Here is a 22,952-nt window from a genome sequence, read left to right on the forward strand (position 1 = left end):
TTGATATATACGGTTTGTGATTTCTGGGTTGTTGTTGGGTTTTATATCTTGCCTTATATTTCAAAGTCCTTGCTTCTTTTATAATCATTTTTATCCACAGTTAATGCTCTCTTCTATTTGATATGATTTATACTCCCATTTCTAGTTCGGAGCTTTGGACTTTCGTTTCTTCTTCTTGCGATTAAGCACCGCTTGTAATGGTCCAGAATTCGCAGATATAAATTTCAGAATGAACATTGTTAATGTTCTAGGAAGGAAATTGTAATGGCACGATCTTGACTTGTCAAATTACCAGAATACCTCGGAAAAGGCCGAATCATCAAGAAATATTTTCTTGATATTTAGAGATCAAAGAGAATACAAGAGTCGTGTAACATAGCACATGATGACGTTATGATATGTGAATCATCATGTTCTATTTAGAAACTCAGCATGAATTACTGTAATATAATCACGTTGATCAAGTGTCATTATATTATACTAACTCATGCTTCAGCTCCCAACACTTCTTCAAGAATATTCCTATTTTAAACTCGAATGTTTCAGAATTTAGAAACTAAAATAGTTTCTTTTATGATATAATAAAGATAGCGCGAAGAGGTAAATGATTTCAGATAAGAATAATTATAAAAATATCTTCAGAAGTATGGATGATATTTATAATGAAAGATGCGATGATATCTTAGAATGTCTAATATCAGAGGATGATGAAGGATATTGTCCGCAGGGGTTTAGAGTTAGGAGCAAGATATCCGTTAATGACTTCAGCAAGTACTGAATCATTTAGATTCTTTGAAGGCAGGTTCAGCCTTTGTGATTTGTCCACAGCCTCCTTCATACTTTGCTCAATCCGTTTTCCAGTTCCAAAGCTTCTCTTTTTCTGAGCTTTGCCAATATACTATCCTTTATCATCCAACTTTTTACTGTTAAGGTCGTTTACAGTTTTTGTTGCTTCATCAGCATTTTTCAAAATTTTGAGAACTGGTTCGCAGTTTAGGGTGTTTTTCAGAAATTTCTCATTCAAAGAATGTAAGTCTTGGAGGTAGACGTTGTGTGTATATGTAATTGTTGATGTAGACATGCTGCGAGGTTTCAAAATACTGATTGCTGATTCTCAATAATTGGTATGGCAATTCTTGTTATAAGGTACGAATGAATATATGATAGGGTTTCGATAATTATAATGATTTTTTTTTTTTTTTTTTTTTTTGGAAAGTCAAAGATCAGTGAAGTTGTTGGTAAGTTTATTGCTAATGTGGTGAATATAAACGATTCTCCGGTAACGTTGGCTAAAGGGAAACGTATCTATCGAGGTTATAATAAGACTGTTTTGATTGAGAAGTCGAAGTTGACTTGCTGGAGCTGTGACAAAACTGTCTATTTTGAAACGGAATTGAAAAGTTATTTTAGCTAGTAAATGCCAAAGGGTCTAACACGGATATGTATCGAACTATGACTTGGGTTTTGAGAGTTTTTCAGGTGTATAACTGTGGGTAACATGTGGTTGGATCATCATCTCGATTGTTCCTTAGTTGAAGTGTCTTCAGGAATTTCGAAGGGTTTGAGCACATATTGTAATCGTTAATACATATGATGTTCTAACACAGTTTTGAAGTCAAAGTATAGCTTTGAAAGATATAGGAATCTAAGAGTGATGATACTGGTTATGTTTCGAATTGAATTATGCGATTTCAAAATCAAAATATGTAATTGAATTTGAATGAGTATGATTGTTTTAATTTATATGAAAGAATGGATATTGTTGTGAAAGTAGGGAGTATAGTTGATGATCGCTGAATCAGTTTCGAAAAATGTAATATATTAATTGTGAATTTATATATATCTCGGGTATTACCTACCCGTTAAATTTTTTTTTTCACAATTAATATTTTGTACAAAAGAAGTTTATTACAGTCTTTATGAAAATATATGTGTATATTTTCTTTAGATGTAATATAGATTTAATGAGTTAATATTAAATTAAACTCATTTGTTTTATGGTTGGAACTAGAATTGAGTAATCCCTAAAACTTTATAAATTGCATAAGTATTTCTTCAATAATATTGAAATTATGAATCATTACTTTGTTATTTGTTGGTTTTCGTGAAATTCTTGTGAACTTCGCAAGGTACGAATGATGTTATTTGAAAAGTTTCGAGTACATCGATGATGAAAGTGTAAAATCAAACATATATTCGAATAATACACTTGATTTATTATGAATTGGAATTTTATTGAATTGAGACAGAGATTGTAATTAACGATGGTTAAGTTGTGGACGAAGGACGTACATCATTGCATATTTGTAATATGAATTAACTGAGTAGTTAAGATTCACACATAATAGCTTAGTACGGGAAGATTTATTATGGTTTAAAAATTTATACATATAAAATATACATATAAATCTTTCGATTGGAAATGAGTTAATACTTCATAACTCGTTGATACAATATATTTTTTGTTGATTCGTAATGATGTCCACAATGATTCTTGAACTGACAGAGTTTGTGATGTTACAGGTGCTGTTGATTCTGACGATACTGACGGCACTGACTGTGTTGATGATGCTACGGTCCTGTTGATGCTGTTGGTAAAACAATTATAGCTTGTAAATCGTACACCATTTTCGATCAAAGTTTCTACTCTACATCTCCGTTCACTCATCCGATTTACTGTCAGAATTAAATAATCTCTAAGATTTTGGAGATTGCATAACTGCCGCAGAGATATCTCTTCAATGAAGTTTATGAATTAATAGTTCATCGTTTGTTGTTGTTGATATTCCTGGATATTTACAGGGCATATGACGTTGATGTTTGAGATACAATTGTGATGTTGTGGTGTGGGATGTGGATGTTGTTGTTGGTGGTGGTGATGGTACTGTTGGTGTTGCTGATGGTGGTACTGTTTATGCTGCTGGTGCTGCTGCTAGTGTTTGTAACCTTTGCACCATATTCTCCAAAGCCACTACCCGAGCACGAAGCTCGTTGACTTCTTCTATTACACCGGGGTGATTGTCGGTTCGGACGAGCGGATAAATAAAATCTAGAATTTGGTGTAGTATGTAATCGTGACGAGATACTCTAGAAATAAGAGAGAAAATGGTGTTTCGGATAGGTTCGCCGGTAAGTGCTTCAGGTTCTTCGCCAAGAGGGCAATGTGGTGGATGGAAGGGATCACCTTCTTCTTGTCTCCAATGATTAAGGAGGCTACGAACCCATCCCCAATTCATCCAGAATAGATGATGACTAATTTGTTGATCCATTCCGGTCACACTGCTTTCGGAACTTGAGTGGGATTCCATTTCGGAATCAGAGGGACTTGAACTAATGACGAATTCCATTTCGTACGATTGAATAAAGAATTTTTCGATATGAAATGATTTTTCGGCTATCAGGTGGTATTCTAATTATATAGAGCAAAAGGTTTCGTAGATTACGAAGGAATTTACGGAATATGTCAGACAAAGTTTACAGTAACAGATACGCTAAGATATGAATTTTGTCTATACACTATTCATGCAATCAATGCAATAAGATGTGTCTAGACTAAGAATGATAAGCAGGTAATTACCGACAAAAATGATGAGCAAAACTTTTGACATGCAGACACGGTCGAAGTCCAGACTCACTAATGCATCATAACGACTATCAGTTAAACACACTAATGCAGGCCTGGTTCGCTAAGACCACCGCTCTGATACCAACTGAAAGGACCCGTTCATATACATTATAAACGATTCACAATAGTTGATTACATCGCGAGGTATTTGACCTCTATATGATACATTTTACAAACATTGCATTCGTTTTTAAAAGATAAACTTTCTTTACAACGAAAGTTGACGGCATGCACACCATTTCATAATACATCCAACTATAATTGGCTTAATAATAATCTTGATGAACTCAATGACTCGAATGCAACGTCTTTCAAAATATGCCATGAATGACTCCAAGTATTATCCTTAAAATGAGCTAATGCACAACGGAAGATTTCTTTAATACCTGAGAATAAACATGCTTTAAAGTGTCAACCAAAAGGTTGGTGAGTTCATAGGTTTATCATATCAATCATTTCAATATATTAATAGACCACAAGATTTCCGTTTATAAATATATGTACACTCGCAAGTGTATAAAAGTATTCTATAAGTTGTAGGCACCCGATAACAGCCTTAACGTTCATGTTTTACCCTCTGAAGTACACCAGATCAGGTGTGTTTAAAATAACCTCGAAGTACTAAAGCATCCCATAGTCAGGATGGGGTTTGTCAGGCCCAATAGATCTATCTTTAGGATTCGCGCCTACCGTACATAGACAAGTAGTTTAATGTTACCAAGCTAAGGGTATATTTCTGGTTTAAACCCACGTAGAATTAGTTTTAGTACTTGTGCCTATTTCATAAAGCATTTATAAAAACAGCGCATGTATTCTCAGTCCCAAAAATATATATAAAAGGGAGCAAATGAAACTCACAATACTGTATTTCGTAGTAAAAATACATATAACGTCATTTAATAAGTGCAAGGTTGGCCTCGGATTCACGAACGTATCAATATTGAGATTCAATATTGCAGGAAAGTACGTAGACGCAACGGAGATGATAAACACTAGATTGACCTCACGAGCATACCCATGAACCATACCCATCACCTCCATAGCTATAACCCATAATTTCCTTAGCTTCGACTCATTAAAAAAAAACTATTTTGAAATCACTCGGACAGCACTCCGTCGTAATATTTTATGTATACTAATAATATCTTGAAATAATACAGAGCAATATATATATATATATATATATATATATATATATATATATATATATATATATATATATATATATATATATATATCAATTGAGAGAGTTTAGAGAAATATATTTTCAAGTTTCTATGAAATAATGAAACCCATTGAATTCTATTTATAATAGATTTTTGAATTATAAAAGTGAATTATTAAAGTATGAATTATTAAAGTGAATTATTAAAGTATGAATTATTAAAGTATGAATTATTAAAGTGAATTATTAAAGTATGAATTATTAAAGTTAAAGTAAAGTAAAAGTAAAGTAAAGGTAAAGTTAAAGTATAGTAAAAGTATAAAAAACTATGTATGTATAATACGCGTATAAATATATATAATATTAATTTAAATCGTTATATATATTTAATGAAATAAAATATAAATATCGTTATATTTATTATACTGGTTAAGTAATGAGTTGTCAAAAGTGATTTTAGATATTTATAAAAGTTATATACATTTTAATAATAAAGTTCTTTTTAAACTGAAAACGTCTTTGTACGTTTGAAAATAGATTAATAGAATATTATGGAAACCAATTCTCCACTAACTTTTGTCTAACTTTCGTAAATAGCTTTACAAATTATTCTAAATATCGTTAAGAGGAATAGCTTTTCTCAAATCATAGTGGACCTCTCAACAGAGACTTGTAATCATAATTCAATGTTTCTGATAATTCAATCATTTAATATATATATTTTTTTTTAATTTCGTCAAAAATCATATTGAAACAAATACGTTCGTGTAAAGTATTATACGTTTAATACTTTATTAATATTCTCAAGTTATAATATATATATACATATACATATCTATTTATATATAACGGTTCGTGAATCGTCGGAATTTGGTCGAGGTTATAATGAATGTATGAACACAGTTTAAAATTCTATAGATTTAACTTAACAAACTTTGCTTATCGTGTCGGAATAATATAAAGATTAAAGTTTAAATTTGGTCAGAAATTTCCGGGTCGTCACAATAAACCTATAATTTTTCTGTTTAGATTCATAAAATAGAGTTCAATATGAAACCATAGCAATTTGATTCACTCAAAACGGATTTAAAATGAAGAAGTTATGGGTAAAACAAGATTGGATAATTTTTCTCATTTTAGCTACGTGAAAATTGGTAACAAATCTATTCCAACCATAACTTAATCAACTTGTATTGTATATTATGTAATTTTGAGATACCATAGACACGTATACAATGTTTCGACCTATCATGTCGACACATCTATATATATTTCGGAACAACCATAGACACTCTATATGTGAATGTTGGAGTTAGCTATACAGGGTTGAGGTTGATTCCAAAATATATATAGTTTGAGTTGTGATCAATACTGAGATACGTATACACTGGGTCGTGGATTGATTCAAGATAATATTTATCGATTTATTTCTATACATCTAACTGTGGACAACTAGTTGTAGGTTACTAACGAGGACAGCTGACTTAATAAACTTAAAACATCAAAATATATTAAAAGTGTTGTAAATATATTTTAAGCATACTTTGATATATATGTATATATTGTTATAGGTTCGTGAATCAACCAGTGGCCAAGTCTTACTTCCCGACGAAGTAAAAATCTGTGAAAGTGAGTTATAGTCCCACTTTTAAAATCTAATATTTTTGGGATGAGAATACATGCAGGTTTTATAAATGATTTACAAAATAGACACAAGTACGTGAAACTACATTCTATGGTTGAATTATCGAAATCGAATATGCCCCTTTTTATTAAGTCTGGTAATCTAAGAATTAGGGAACAGACACCCTAATTGATGCGAATCCTAAAGATAGATCTATTGGGCCTAACAAACCCCATCCAAAGTACCGGATGCTTTAGTACTTCGAAATTTATATCATATCCGAAGGGTGTCCCGGAATGATGGGGATATTCTTAAATATGCATCTTGTTAATGTCGGTTACCAGGTGTTCACCATATGAATGATTTTTATCTCTATGTATGGGATGTGTATTGAAATATGAAATCTTGTGGTCTATTATTATGATTTGATATATATATATATATATAGGTTAAACCTATAACTCACCAACATTTTTGTTGACGTTTTAAGCATGTTTATTCTCAGGTGATTATTAAGAGCTTCCGCTGTCGCATACTTAAATAAGGACGAGATTTGGAGTCCATGCTTGTATGATATTGTGTAAAAACTGCATTCAAGAAACTTATTTTGTTGTAACATATTTGTATTGTAAACCATTATGTAATGGTCGTGTGTAAACAGGATATTTTAGATTATCATTATTTGATAAACTACGTAAAGCTTTTTAAAACCTTTATTGATGAAATAAAGGTTATGGTTTGTTTTAAAATGAATGCAGTCTTTGAAAAACGTCTCATATAGAGGTCAAAACCTCGCAACGAAATCAATTAATATGGAACGTTTTTAATCAATAAGAACGGGACATTTCAATTTTCTTCTAATTATAATTTTGTAGAACATAAATAAGTTCAAATTTCTCTAAATTAGTTCGAATTTCACCATTTTTGTTCGAATTTCACACGTTCTACATCAAAATCAACTTTTTTTTTATTTAGCCCGATTTAGAGTTTAGGGTTTAGGGTTTAGAGTTTAGGGTTTTCGGGTTTACTCCGTAAACCCTCAACCCTAAACCCTAAACCCTAAACTCTAAACCTTTCGTGTAAAAAACTCATTCTAAACCCTAAATCTAAACCCTAAACCCTAAAATCTAAACCCTAAAACCCCAAATATAAACCCTAAATCTAAACCATTATTTAATTTGATGAAAATTGATGTAGAACAAGTGTAGAATAGCATGTTCTACATGATGTTCTACATCATGTTCTACATAAAATGTAGAACAAGCAAACAATGCATCTAAAGACCAAAAATAAAAATTGCTCGACTATGGCTAATTTTTGTTCGGTCGCGTAATTTTTTTTACTCGAATACCTAGTTCTCAGAGTTCTCATTCCTAAAAATGTTCTCATTTGATCCCTATATATATATATATATATATATATATATATATATATATATATATATATATATATATATATATATATATATATATATATATATATATATGAATGAAAACACTTTTTTGGGAGGAAAGGAGAAGTAAATTTTTTTTTTTTATTTTCATTTTTTCCGAATTTTTTTCCGAACATTAAGAGCACACAAAAATATGAACATTTAAAAAAGCCACTTTGTGATAAATGTTATTATTTTGTCGAAAAAACGCTCGAAGAAAAATTTTATAACATGCATCATGCGTAATGTTATTCCTGGATATTATTCTTCGAGTGTTTTTTTTCCATCGTATGAGAAGTTTTTTTTCAAGATTTAGCCTGATTTAGAGTTTAGGGTTTAGTCCCTAAACCCAAAATCATAAACCCTAAGCTCTAAACCATAAACGTTAAACTCTAAACTGTTTGTGTTAAAAATTTAATCTAAACCCTAATTTTAAAACCTTAAACCCTAATTTCTAAATCCAAAACCCTAATTTCTAAACCCTAATAGCTAAACCCTAATTTTTAACCCCCAATTTTTAAACCCTAAAAAAAAAGCCTCAGAAGCAAAACAATCATTGCAATGAATGTTATCATTTCTTTCTTCGTACGTTTTTCTGCCAAAATTATAACATTCATCACGAAGTGTCTTTTTTAAATCTTTCATATTTTCATGTAATTTTAATGCCTGAAAAACAAATCTAAAAAAAAAAAAAAATTACTTCTGCGCTCTTGATTGAAACACTATATATATATATATATATATATATATATATATATATATATATATATATATATATATATATATATATATATATATATATATATATATATACATTTTTAGAAAGGCAACATTTATAAACGAAAAACTCGAAGAAACAGAGTTAAGATCCGAAGCTTACATACATACAAGGCACTAGATCTTACAAACATAACACGAAAAATACAAGAATAAGTGCAAAGGTTGTACCCCTACTAACAATTACATATTTAAATAAAAGCTCGGCTTAGTAAGTCACATTTGTCACTCGATCTTTTTTCCTTTCAATCTTCTCGATAGCCACTCATATGATATTGATTGTATCTCACTTAGAGCAACCAGTAGGTTCCAACAGTTTTTATTGAAAACAAAATTATTCCGATTTTTTAAAATAAGATACATACATATCCAACGAGTTGCTTGCCATAGCAATTTCTCATATTTTGTACTCGAAACCGAAATCCTATTCTTTAACTATATCTTGTAAACTTCTTGAAGAAAATTTAACAATCTTCCACCAATTGGTACAAACCTTTTATTAGATGAAAAGTTTAAAAATAAATAAAATTTAGTGAAGAAAAATTTATATTAAAAGAAAATTAAGCTAAGAAATGCATTTTTACCAGATCTTAAAAAATGACAAAATTACGTATATTCTCTTGAACAATGTCAAATAACACCCTTAAACCGATACATTTCCATGTGATGTTTATATATAAGTTCAATGTTATACACTTTGACAAAAGAATGTGTGAAAGTATCTTATAATTCTATTTTACATGTTAAAAATTTATATGTTAATAAATCATAAAATGTCAACACGTACGTTATCAGATGCTTAAGTTACATGTGTAAAGGGTTCACAATCTCAAAATTTATGAACAACTCTTCAACCTAGTGATTGTCAGTTCAAGCCACATGAGAGACATTAGATTATTAGATAAAACTTGTGTTGCAGCACATGTAGTATAGTTGCATGTCACTTTTAATGAGAGGTCGGGAGTTCGACTCTCGTGAGGTGCAATATTCCACACAAAGTTTTCCATTTACCCTTGAATTCTATTCAAGAGTGCCTTACGCACATCGCGTTGCGGGGGCAGTGAGGATTGAGCCGGGTTTCTTCCTGGACAGCAGTTGAGGCGGGTTATATAACTGTGGAAGATGAACGCGTTGGTGGTTAAGTCCCCCTTGGGTGATCCCGTACTACTTTTCAAAAAAATAAAATAAAAAAATAAAGATTATTAGATGTATAAGATTATATAAGATTATACATATATACTCAGTATCTAAGATAGGTTAAGTGTAAGATTGTTTTAAAACACAATTCAATATCAACTTTACTTACTATATATACGCGTACGTATACAAGTAAGATATCAATCAATCAACATCCGGTCACAACTTAAACGATGCCGTATAATGTATACAGGCGTTCCCCAACGTATGGTTGTTCCAGAAATTAACCACTCTACCAGTGTAGCAACATTTTAAGATTCTCTGTATTGTCATTTGTGGGGATTTATAATGACTTAGAAAAAGATTTTGGATTCTACATGATCCAAATTATTTTTTTTTTTTTTTTTTTTTTTTTTTTTTTTTTTTTTTTTTTTTTTTGAAAGGCAATGTTAGTGGTTAGCACACGAAGTTAATTCACGAAAATCCCCCCCCCGAGACTCGAACCCTGGTCTCCTCGAACACCATGTTAACATGGTGACCAATGAGGCAAAGCCCCATTGGCATGATCCAAATTATTTGGCCTCCTCACTCATAACACGTGGGCAAGTGATGCCCTAAACACAAATAGTCCTTTTCTTCACACCCTTCATGGCCCCCCCACACACTTTATTTAAATTATATTTTTTTATTAAAAATATATATAAAAACAACTTTTTATTTTATATGTTTATATTCTAGATTTTAATATTCTATTCTATTATTCTCTTCCACCAAGGTGGCTAAAAACCCTTATATAAACCTCCACTCTCTAATTCAAACATTCACATTTCATTTTCTTATTCTCTAAAGTAAATACTCTTATGATTAGTTAAAAACTAATATTTCATACCCCTGATTTTAAATTAACATTCTCTAGCTAATACATAGTTAAAAAAATATGTCTGGTGTTTGGGTGTTTAAGAATGGTGTGGTTCGACTTGTGGAGAACCCTGGAAGTGATTCTTTCCAGGGTTCGATCAGGCGTAAAGTTCTTGTTCATTGTGCAACGAATGAAGTTGTGACATCATACGATGCACTCGAAAGAATCTTGTCTTCATATGGTTGGGAAAGGTACTATGATGATCCTGATTTGTTTCAGTTTCATAAAAGATCAACTGTTCATCTCATTTCCCTCCCAAAAGACTTCAACAGGCTCAAATCCATGCATATGTATGATATTGTTGTCAAGAATCGGAATGTGTTTGAAGTACGAGACATGTCATAATTTGTATGGTTAATTAATTTGGGTTCATAATTATTTGCATGTATTGTTTGTTGTGGTTTCTGAAATTGTCACGAAATATATTGGTTTGTTTGATAATTATATGTGACGGTACGAGTGAAGCGCGTACCTTTGCTGATAAAGTACAAGTTTATGGTTTTCTTCAGAATGATGAAGTTATAAAGTTTGAAATTTTTGTTTTTAGGGTTTGATTAAGGATCTAATTTCATGTAGCTCAAGGGGTTGTTTGGTCTTCATGTATCTGTAAACCTTTATACGGTGTTTTTGATCGTTTTTAATGAAAAATGAAGTTTTTGTGTGATTACAAGTGTGTTTGTGTGCATATATGTTTGATATATAGTATTGACATAAATGAGATGATATATACATGTGTACATAATCAATATGTCATAGCAATTTGAACCAGTGATCTTTAATTTATCATGATTAATGAAACACATTTATAGGATAATTTTATGCTTAGATGATAAACATATATATTTTTAATTATTATAGCTTATCTATTCTATGTTCAGATTTGATATATAATATGGGTTGTTAGTTATGCATCCTTCATTTATATTTGCTTACAAGTGTTTTCCAAATCTAGTTTAATTAGATTACATGAGCCAAATTATCAAAGGGTTTTGTCTAGCAGTATCGAGATAACTAATCAATCTAGAAGTTTTGAGTTCAAGTATCATCGTGGATATGTATAATTATCTAGGTGTGTGTTTGTCGTTGAAAAAAGATTACAACCAAAGTGATTCATTGTTTAGTTAATAAATATTAGTTTGAGGAAACATGGATAAGATCGAACTAAAAATAGGCTGGAAGTTGGAATATAATAAAGTACTTCGCTGTCTCCAAATAATTGTCTTGTTTGACTTTTCAAAATATTTATTTTTAAATTTTGATTTTATGTATTTTTATTTGTGATATATAATATTTGATGAAAATATATAAATGGATTCGATTTTAACACTGATATAACTTTCGTCAAATACTATATATTACAAATAGAATTATTTAAAGTCAAAGTTCTATAAAAAAACACTTAAAAAATCAAAGAGACGATAATTTTGTGACGGAGAGAATACATTTTTTAGAGAGACAATAAAATTTAAAATATTGTACGCGTTTTGGGTAATAACCAAAAGCCTTATATTTACTGATTATACATTCCGAATCAGTTTGAATTGAACCCATGATATATCATACATGACCATGCCAATTTGTAGGCTGGTAATTAATTGTTTTACTCACGTATGTAAACACTAATTTCTTTTTTGCAAATATATAATAAATAAATAATGTATATGTCTCTGATTTGAACTCATACCTTATAATCAAAGAGTACTTTAATGCCACAGACCAATAACTTTTTGGTGAACCAGCTGGTATTTAAGTAATAAACATACTAATAGGGCTTAGAATATGTGCTTATCCTTTATTTTATTGGCAATCTTTAATTTAATGGGTGAGGTATGATAAATGGTATCTTATGTTATGTAATTAAAGTACTTATTTCTGTATGGCTGCTTTATTACAGGCATTTCCTGTTTTCAATTTTTGTATTATGTGACGATACGTCGATACATGTATCAATTGTCATATCTCACATTACATAAGAAATTATGGTAGCTAGCAAAGTGACTTATGTAATGTGACTTAATATCTTGCTTTTCTAAAAAAAAAAAAAGTTACTTTATGTCACATTATCCTAACAAGATAATATACATACACACACAACACACACATAACTACCGAAATATTGACTTGAGTGGTATATATGGGTTAGGATCCAATTTTGGTACTGTAAACCCAATTTCGATTCTTATTCCAAACAAAAGTTTTCAACCTTTGATGGTATTGCAAACGTCAATGCGATTTGGGAAAATCTCGGGGAGGTTTTTCCAACCTTCGATGGTACTGTTAACATCGTCGGGAATTGAGTTTTCTCCTAACGTATATGTGGGTGACATATGATCATAAGTTGGTTAAGTCCCCTCTAGGTGATGCCGATATCGTCGTTAAAAAAAACACACACTTATATATACTAATATTATGAGCATGTACGTTGCATTACAATATAAAAAAAATAAATAAATAATCAACTATATAAACACCAATAAATAAAAGAATATAATGCCGTGTGTTGTAAACTATCAAATTGACATACAAACGTAAGACATAGCCACCATAATCTAAAACAAAATATAATTTGTTTGGAAAGGAATAAAGTATAATCGTATATATAAATAATAACATTTGCTTTGAGCCCATCCTTCAAGTAAGAATTTATTTAAGTCATTGTCACATTAACTACTCGCTCACGCCTCTTGCAAAGTAACAATTTAATTTCTACGATCGAAAATCTATAGTTTCTATTAAAATCCTATAGTGATTATATCATTATTAGGATAATTTTTTTGTTAAAAAAAAAAATTAAAAAACAAAAGAAATTAATCTAAACATAATGGGTGAGGTCATCAATCTAAATAATTTTGAATTAAAATCAAATCTTATTAATCAATTATTATTATTAAATCTTATTAATAATTATTTTAATTATTAAAATTAAATAATTTTGAATTATTTTAATTAATTATTTTGAATTGAGTACGAGAAGGTATAAAAGCTAGACAGAAGAAAATCAATTCTAAATTTATATTTTAATTTACACTTTTAAAATAAAATGACAACTAATATTATCTCTTATGATTGGATGTGGATTGTTTAATATGCATTTTTGATGTTTGATGAAATGTTCAGCTGACAAGTTTTCTTAGTCGGACTCTGTGGTTCCACGGGTCATTAAACTAAATGAATTTATCATTTACGTTCACTTAATACCTAAAACATATCATTAAACTGTTTCGTTTAAATAAACCCGGGATTCCACGGATCATTTCACTTGTATAATTATTATTTCATATAAATAGTATAAATATAAATCTTATATATATTAGAGAAAATATAATAATCACATAAATTAAGATACTTACTTCGTATATAATTAAGTCATATAATCTATGCATAGATTACTTTATGTACTATATATATTTATGTATTTCTGTATAGAATCATATATTAAAAATATATATGTTAGACGGGGAATAGCTTTTTAACATCAAATTTTATTTTATATTAGTTTGTTATAATAATCTTTTTTTTTTATAAGTCGGAAAACTTTCTATGAACGAGTACATTGGTTCCCCATAGAATTTAAAACCTCGAGTAACCAAGCCCCCCGAGCGCGAGACCTACCGGGTGAATTGCGCACCCTCTAGTCACACTCTCTTTTTGAACAATTTGGCATAGCCAAGAATGAACCCGGGCGGTGTTTCATTGGGCAACTCGGTGGCCACTCAGGAAGCTTGCGTGGTTGATTTGTTATAATAAATTTAAATTATGAATAATTAGTAGATTAGATATTTACTAGTTACTTATCAGTAAATCGACGCTTACTGTTGAATCGATTAATCGAGTCATCGTGTGTGTTTATTAACCTATAATGGATTTTATATTAAACCCAGCAAAGTCGCGGGTTATAAACTAGTAGTATATAATATGAGCACAAAAAACCTTAAACCTTATATATTATGGAGTACATAAATTACGGACTATGTATATATTAATATCGTACGATTAATAGAGAAATTTGTAAGATTTATATATGAATTCTAAAAAAAATCATATTTTTAAGTTGTTTAATGTTATGTTGGTAAAATATGACATCTGGCTAAAAATTGTAACGTTGTGAGACGTAACAATAATAATTGTAAAGTGACATGTCAGCATATTGAACACATTTTATATATATATATATATATGTATATATATATATATATATATATATATATATATATATATTGAGTAGATTTAGTGAAAGATAATTTAGGGTGAGATTTCATTGAATAAGTACATAGTCACATCACGTACTCAAATTCACATAACAGATTAACACCACACGCACACTACAATAAAATAGAGGTTTTTACCTTCGACAACCGAAGTCGATTGGTCATCGGTATCTACAATTGCCAACAATAAGTGTTCGGAAAGTTGTCATTGGCAAAACTTCATAGTAAAAACAATTTTCGATGATCGTTTTTGTGTTTTCCGACGATATGTGAACTAAACATTGACTTCATCAATAAACTACATTGTCAACTCAAGTTAAAAATGAATGGTTTCAATAGTAAGTTTAAGTATTTTATTGGACCTAAAAAAAATTTATCGATAAAAATAAAACTATTAGCGAGAAAAATTAAAGAAAACTGTACAGACTTTTATTAATGACATGTCGTCGGTAAACATTTATATGGATTTTTTTGAAAAAAAATTATCAAGAAAAATGAAAATTATATAATAAACCTTTTCTTACGACAAGTCATCGTGAAAATTATGGAGGTAATGTTTTCTAGAGTCAAAAAGAAAATTCACTGAAAATTTGACAAATAAAAGATGAAACCATTTTCTAACGACATGTCGTCGACAAAGTTTTCAGTTAAAAAGACCAAATGTCACGCAAAAACTTGTTATTTTGTCGTTTACTGTAGCCTTTGTCGACGACGACATGTCGTCGACATAAGCAAATCAAAGATGAAACCATTTTCTAACGACATGTCATCGACAAAGTTTTCAGTTAAAAAGACCAAATGTCACGCAAAAACTTGTTATTTTGTCGTTTACTGTAGCCTTTGTCGACTACGACATGTCGTCGACATAAGTAGCGTCGGAAGAATCATTTTTCTTACAAACTCACACTAAATACTCATATTCAAACCATAAACTCGTACAAGTAAAGATGAGTTTGACTTCTGTCTCAATAATTAGTTCTATCTATATCCTCACCTTACATATACATATGTTTTTGATAGCAAGGTAATCAAATTGAAATGGATTTGTGTATATATTCTATATGCTACATTATTGCTACCCTTATTTCTAATCCTAGCTAGAAGATTCTGAATTAGATTCTGTGAAAATTGCAGGTGCGCACTGGTGTGAACACTGGGAAATATATTGTACTCGGAGTCATCTGTCATTAAAAGAAAGTAATCAAAATGTTACAAGACCCCTCACATTAATATTTAATTCGATTTTCTGGTCACATAATGCGGGGTTAACAGGGTACAAAACTTGAAAATACAATATTTTGGGACGTTAGACATAAAAATGTACACCGTTTAAAAAGAGATAAAATTAAAAATCCCTTAATTACACTGCATAATTTCATTTTTTATTGCATATATGCCAGATAAGAAAAACAATCATTTTAAGAAGTATATAAGGTTCTTTCATTTTCATGGTTGTGCAACCCATTCCTACAGTTATGGGCTGCATGCTGCACATATCATATGAATATACAAAGGAATTGAACTCAAATGATTCATGGATGCTAGCCTATCCTATCTTTGATCCTACTTCTATCCATATAGGATGGGAGGATAAAAAAAAGAGAGATTATTTATGAGTTTGATTCTGATGTATGTTAGTCACATGTGAATGGTCCTTTATATATATCTCAATTTTTTGATTATATATTCCTTGCTTTCATAATTTATCGCGCCATCAGCATCAAAAACAGGATAAGCCATTGGCCTTTTCAGGCCTATATGTATTCTTACATAGCATGTTTCATAAGCCTTATACAAATTAAAATTGTATCTAGTTGTTTGTCCATGATATATTGATTGATTTTGAGGTAAAGGACTTGTATACAAAATTCCAACTTCTCTCTATATTGAATTAATAAAACCAACTTATATTTGCAATACGGTTTATATGGAAAATTACTCGGGTCGATATGTATATGAGTATGTATATGTTATGCAAAAAGTGCTTCTTAACTTGCCAATATGTAGTAAGATGGAGATGTATGCAATGTAGAATGATCATTTAAGCAACATTATTAGAGCTTGGCTTATGTTCAAATATTTAACCCTGTATGTGCAACAAATTAAACCACTTGTATAATTTACTAAAAAATTGACACGCACCTTCTAATTATTCTTCACATGTACAACACATTAAACCACGTGTACAACTTCACTATACTAAGGGTGCGTTTTGAGGGATCTTGGTCGAGTGAGAGCTTGGGAAGACACAAAATTAGTGGAGAATTGGAGTTGAGTGGGAGTTTTGAAGCCACTAAACATGTTTGTTATTTCGTAACCACTAGAGATTTCAAGACTTCAGAAAGATCACCCTCAAAGTCAACTATGTTGGAATTGAACGGAGAAGATGAACAGGATGTTTTTGTGGGAGTCATCGGTATTACGACATCCGTACAGTCGGAGCTGACTCGGGTTAAAGAATTGGGTTCGTCTGAATTCGTGTTTATGTATATGGTAAGTGTTCCAACAGTGAAAGGGAAAGTAGTAGAGTGGAAGATCAAGGATGTAGTGGTGTTCTCTCACGGGTGCCTTGAAGGTTATGTCCACGGGTTTGATCTACCGGGTAGTCTATTCTTTGTTGGAGAGATAGATCATGTAGATGACGTTGTGTACGGATGAATCATTTGGGTGATGGGGTTGTGAGAGTCATGTCGGGCTCGTATCTCACAATCTAGTGGGATGATTGCCAGAAACAGAGATAGCTGGATTGGTCCCAAGCAAGTAACGGCGATTGGATTGTAGTTTAGTTTAAGGGATCGAAAGTCTTCCTTCCCACGATGTGGAAGTGCGACGTGTCCTGGGTTGTTTTATCCGGCGGTATTTTGAGTACGAGTTATGGTCAAGTAATTGATCGTTGTTGTGGGACGATTGAATTAGAAGGTTACAATTTGAGGTTGGTTGATTACGTTTTGGCGAGTGAAATTGAAGTGTTCTTTATCGAAAGCTGCCAGCTCGACGAGTTGGAATGTGGGTGTCCCAAGAAACTTTCGTGGTGATATAGATAGGTAGGTTAAATGAAGTCGAATTTGGTGATCTGGTCCGGGTTCGTTCAGAGTCTTCAAAATGGGAGATGTGTTGATATTTGAATATGTTAAGCGAAAGAAAAACAATGAATATTTGAGTTGTAGGGGCTCGCGATCGTAAGCTTTGGTCTGCAGGTCGCGAATAGCGAGCAGGCGAATGAAGTATGAGAGATCAAGACCTCGCATTCGCGAGGGTTGTGTTCGTGGTCGCAAACTTTTATCGTAGCCAATAAATTTTTCAGTTCTAGAAACACTTTCGTTTTTCACCTATAAATTGTAACTCAAACATCATTGTATCATCTGAGTACCTACGAAATTATCAATAAAAACTCTATGTTTAGTCGTGGACTACACGGATCATTAAATTAAACGATTTGACATAACTACGTTAAATTTCTTCGTTTTTTTTTATGTTTCTTACACTTATTTTAATCATTATCTTTGTGTGTTCTTAATATTATATGTTTGATGTGCGGTATGTCTGATAACTAGGGTTATTAGGTTCTTCTTGGAGCTCGCTAGTATCACTAACACACATATGTATATGTATATGATGTATATTATATGTATATGTATATATTCCATTTTGCCGTTTCTACTTTCAAGATATGCAAACAATAAAATGTATTTTCAACAATGAACGTACATAAATAATAGATATTAATAAGATATTCAAACTTTCACCAATGACTAAAGGATACATATAAGATTATCAAACCACCTTATAGAAAATAGAACACTATGAATTTTGATTGTACATATTAGTAATATCAACTTTTGATTGTACATAGCGAGAACAAAGTTACTATTTATATCTGTATATATCTAAATTTTGACTCCAAGTGTCATAAATAAGCTCATTAATCCAATTCATTTACTATTGATTTTTTTACCCAACATAACCATTTAACTATATGGTAAAACTTTTTAATATCTTAAAATCTAATCTAACTTACTTGAAATTAAGTGTCATTAAATAGAACTTATAGACATTTCGCTTTTCATATTCTTTGTGAATTACTCTGTATTTAAGAATTATATAATAATCTATAACTATGTAATAAAACAGTAAAACGGTAATAGTAATAACTTATGTAATTGAAAGGTTGAAAATTTAAGAATGTTGTAAGAGGTTATGTATTAACCGACCTTAGGGTTATCATAACCTCATTTTTGCCTTTTCAGTACTACTTCTACTTGGATTATTTAATATACAAATTCACAATGGGTTATATGTTAGAAGAAAAGGAGGTTGAGAGAAACTTAAAATGCAAACTACTTGAGAGAGAAGCAATAAAAATCAACAGGAAAACGAGTTGTTGCTTAGTCACCATGTGGTTGCAGGTTACAAGTCCATTTTTATTTTCGTTTAACAGTATAATACTTATTCCAGTTTTGTACACATTATAGAATCTGATCGGTTAAATTTTGTGTGTTATATTGTTATAAGCATGTTCATGTTAAGTATGTTAGCAAGCGTTAAAGGGATTGGTTAGCATTAGGTTTACAATAGTAGTCATGGAGGAAGATGAACATTTCAAAGTAAGTGTACATTATTTTAGTTAAATACAAAAAAAAAATGTGAGAATGAGTTTGATTGAGACAGAACAAGAAGTGGATATACTAAAGTCATATATGTCCTCATAGCAGTAAATTAAGAGCTATCCAAAAATTTCAAGGTGAGTTGCACTCTCGATTTTCTTGGATTTTATTAGCTTAATAATACTTTATATGTTCTAATGTTACTTTATAAATTGTTTGTTAAAATATTTCATTGTTGAATTATTTTTTGCTTTATAAATGTTTTGATAATGTGAAAATAAAATTATTACACTGATTTTTGACTATTGATTTTGGATATATATAATGATAATTATGAATTAATCAAAAAGTGAAAGCCATATATAACTCAATAAAATCACTATACAAATAATACCCATAATATAATAAAAACTACACTAACACGTATTTATCAAAAAGTCCTACAACACTAAACAAACTATAGTACACTTAAAAGTATTATCAACACGTCAAAAACACATACTCTTGACATTTAACAACATAGAATTGATATTAAGATTAAATTATTAAATATAAAGTATTTGAAGTTTTTCCTAAATAGTAGGGGGTAGTTGTTAATGAGTTGATTATTAATAACCAAAACTACATTTTCATCTTCGCTTATTGATTAGTCTTGTAAGTTTCTAAAACAAGTCATTAATTGATGTCTTTTCTTAATAATTAACTTATGAACTGATGTTAGTTATATTTCTTAAGCTACTCATGTTAGTGGCTAAGTTGAAAGTATATTACATTTATGAATTCATGATCTTAATTATTATGTCGTGATTCTAAACTATCTGAATTAAAACTATTAAACTAAATACATAATAAGGTCATATATAATAAAGAGTAAGACAATCATGATAAAAATTCGAGAAGTAATTTAACCACTTTAATTTACTTTCATTACTTTAGAATATGTGGAATTATTCAATTAATGCAACTTTTAAAAATGAGAGGAAATTTTCATTGACTATACTAACATCCTTGGTCTTATAGGATTATAGCTAACTCGATTATCCAACCATTTGTAAAGATTAAAATATTAAAACGTGGGACAAATCGTGCAACGCACGGGCTTTGCCCACTAGTTGATTGGTATTAAGCAGTTATGTACTTAAGTTATTATCATTTAGCATGCATTTAGAAATTAATATATGTAAGAACCCAACCCGTTATACAATCTAATATTCATAATAATTTTTTTTTTATCACAGCAGGGTGCGCGGCGCGCATACCCTAGTGTGCGCGGCACGCACAAGGGCTGGCAGCCCGCTGTCCAAAATGTCCAATTTCCGTTTAAAGATCTCCCACTTCCCGACACTTTTAGACGAAACGCTTTCACATCATATTATAATAGTTAAAACTATCACGTTTCAATGATAAAACTAGTTTTACGAAACCGGGCCCACATATGTCGAATTACGAGTTTCGTACAAAATACAAGTTCCGACCAAATTAGTTTAAATTTCAAACTACACTTTGAGCATGGTGTTTGGGGGTTAAACTACCCAAATCTCAGTCAAACTTCAAAAATCCATACGTCCAAAAGCTTCTCCTAACATAACGAAGCGGGATCACTAATCCAAACGAACGCCCTTACCCTTGTCCACGCCGGAGCCTATAAAAAGGTAAACAACGAGAGGGTAAGCAAAACACTTAGTGAATGCAATAATTATACACATACATATATAATATACCTACTTGCATACACTTACACACACCGTATAATCGCTAGCACTAACAGTTAGCATACAAACTCCAAGTATAAGCTAATCACCTCCAAATACCGCAACTAGCATAACCAATAGCATATTCACCAAAATAATAAATTACGCTATACGACAACTCATACACAAACTATATGGTTAACCATACACGCGTCATGGTGCTACCGGCTCCGTGGTGCACACCATACGTAATGCTATGACGCTACCGGCTCCGTGGTTCACGTCACTACGCATTTGAGTCATATTCTTTTATAGTGCTACCGGCTCCGTGGTTCACACTTTGGTGTTACCGGCTCCGTGGTTCACACCTCATTTTATAGGGCTACCGGCTCCGTGGTTCACACTTTAACGACTTGTGCTATAGTGCTACCGGCTCCGTGGTTCACACTACAACACACGTACCATGATGCTACCAGCTCCGTGGTTCACATCATAGCACACTCGCACATACTATGGTACTACCGGCTCCGTGGTTCATACCATAGCATACAAATAAATACACTATATACATACATGCATAATTACTCCACTCACCTTGACGATTTGGTGACAGTTTTATACTTCCGGAAGCTTCAAAGCAAAGTACCTAATACATTAAGTACTCTATCAACACACAAACTAGTTGGACTAAAATACCAACAATTCACCCATGTGCATTTAATGACTTCACTGCATTAAATGACCCATTTATACCAAAACCGTCCATTTAAGGTCAAGACCATCATAAATCACTAAAAGCTAGTGATTAAGGTCCAACAATACTAACACACACAAAATTGGGGTATTTCATACCCATCTTTCCCAATTAGGTCAATCGTTACCCATTTGACCATTTTAAAGTCAACACACCCATTTCGGGTTATCCACTAACCCAAATAACACCCATTTACTTAATATCTTGATGTGCTAGTAATTAACTAACCAATTAAGACTCATAAACACCAATTAACACCTTGAAACCCTAAGTTAGTTACTATTGAGTCTTCATGACTCAATCTTACCCAAGAACACCCAAAATCACCCAAAATCACCAAATATGGGTTTTATGTTCACCATTTACCCAAACTCTAACCCTTATATAAATCAAAGTAAGGAAATCAAGGTTAGAACATACCACCACAACGAAAACGTAGCTAAAAGCTAGATGAACAACTTTAATACTTGAGCTTTAACCCGAATCAAGCTTCTTCCTCCTTGATTTGAGCTTTCTCTCTCTCAAAGGGTTTCTCTCTCTAAAATTGAAGTGGAATTGAAGATGGTGTTGGTGGTTGTGTTGAATGTGTTTCAACCACCACAAAACTGGCCATAAGTGACCTAAACCCGGCCTCAAGTGGAAGGACAATAATGCCCCTCATTAAACTTTAATTTAAAAACAGGAATCTCTGCACAGGGCTAGTGCACGACGCGCACACATAACCCTGCACAGCGCGCACAAGTGTCTGGGCAGTTTCTGACTTCTGTTTAACTGCAAAATGTTACCCACACTTCTATGTACCATATTTACACTGTTGTACAATAATAATTTAGGTCTTACAACTCTCCCCCACTTGAATCAGAGCGCGTTCTCGTGATCCAAGCCGCATGACAAGAGGGAAGATACACCAACACAAACTCTTCGGGCTCCCAAGTAAACTCGGAACCTTTACTACGATGCCATTGAACTTTATAAGTTCTCACTTCTTTATTCCTCAACCTTTTTACCTTTTCGTC

At 31.4% G+C, this 22,952-nt stretch overlaps 1 protein-coding gene across 1 annotated transcript; it reads left to right on the forward strand.

Annotated features, from left to right (window-relative positions):
* Positions 1-10,606: 10,606 nt before the first annotated feature.
* Positions 10,607-11,343, forward strand: LOC139847745 (flowering-promoting factor 1-like). Its single transcript, XM_071837467.1, has one exon. The coding sequence runs from the start codon at positions 10,698-10,700 to the stop codon at positions 11,022-11,024; it is 327 nt and encodes a 108-aa protein (XP_071693568.1). The 5' UTR covers positions 10,607-10,697; the 3' UTR covers positions 11,025-11,343.
* Positions 11,344-22,952: the final 11,609 nt, after the last annotated feature.

The sequence above is a fragment of the Rutidosis leptorrhynchoides genome, chromosome 5 (assembly GCF_046630445.1).
Source record: "Rutidosis leptorrhynchoides isolate AG116_Rl617_1_P2 chromosome 5, CSIRO_AGI_Rlap_v1, whole genome shotgun sequence".
NCBI lineage: Eukaryota > Viridiplantae > Streptophyta > Magnoliopsida > Asterales > Asteraceae > Rutidosis > Rutidosis leptorrhynchoides.

Bases quoted from the DNA above. Each gene is read 5' to 3' on its own strand.
- LOC139847745 (XM_071837467.1), top strand. From the start codon at position 10,698: ATGTCTGGTGTTTGGGTGTTTAAGAATGGTGTGGTTCGACTTGTGGAG.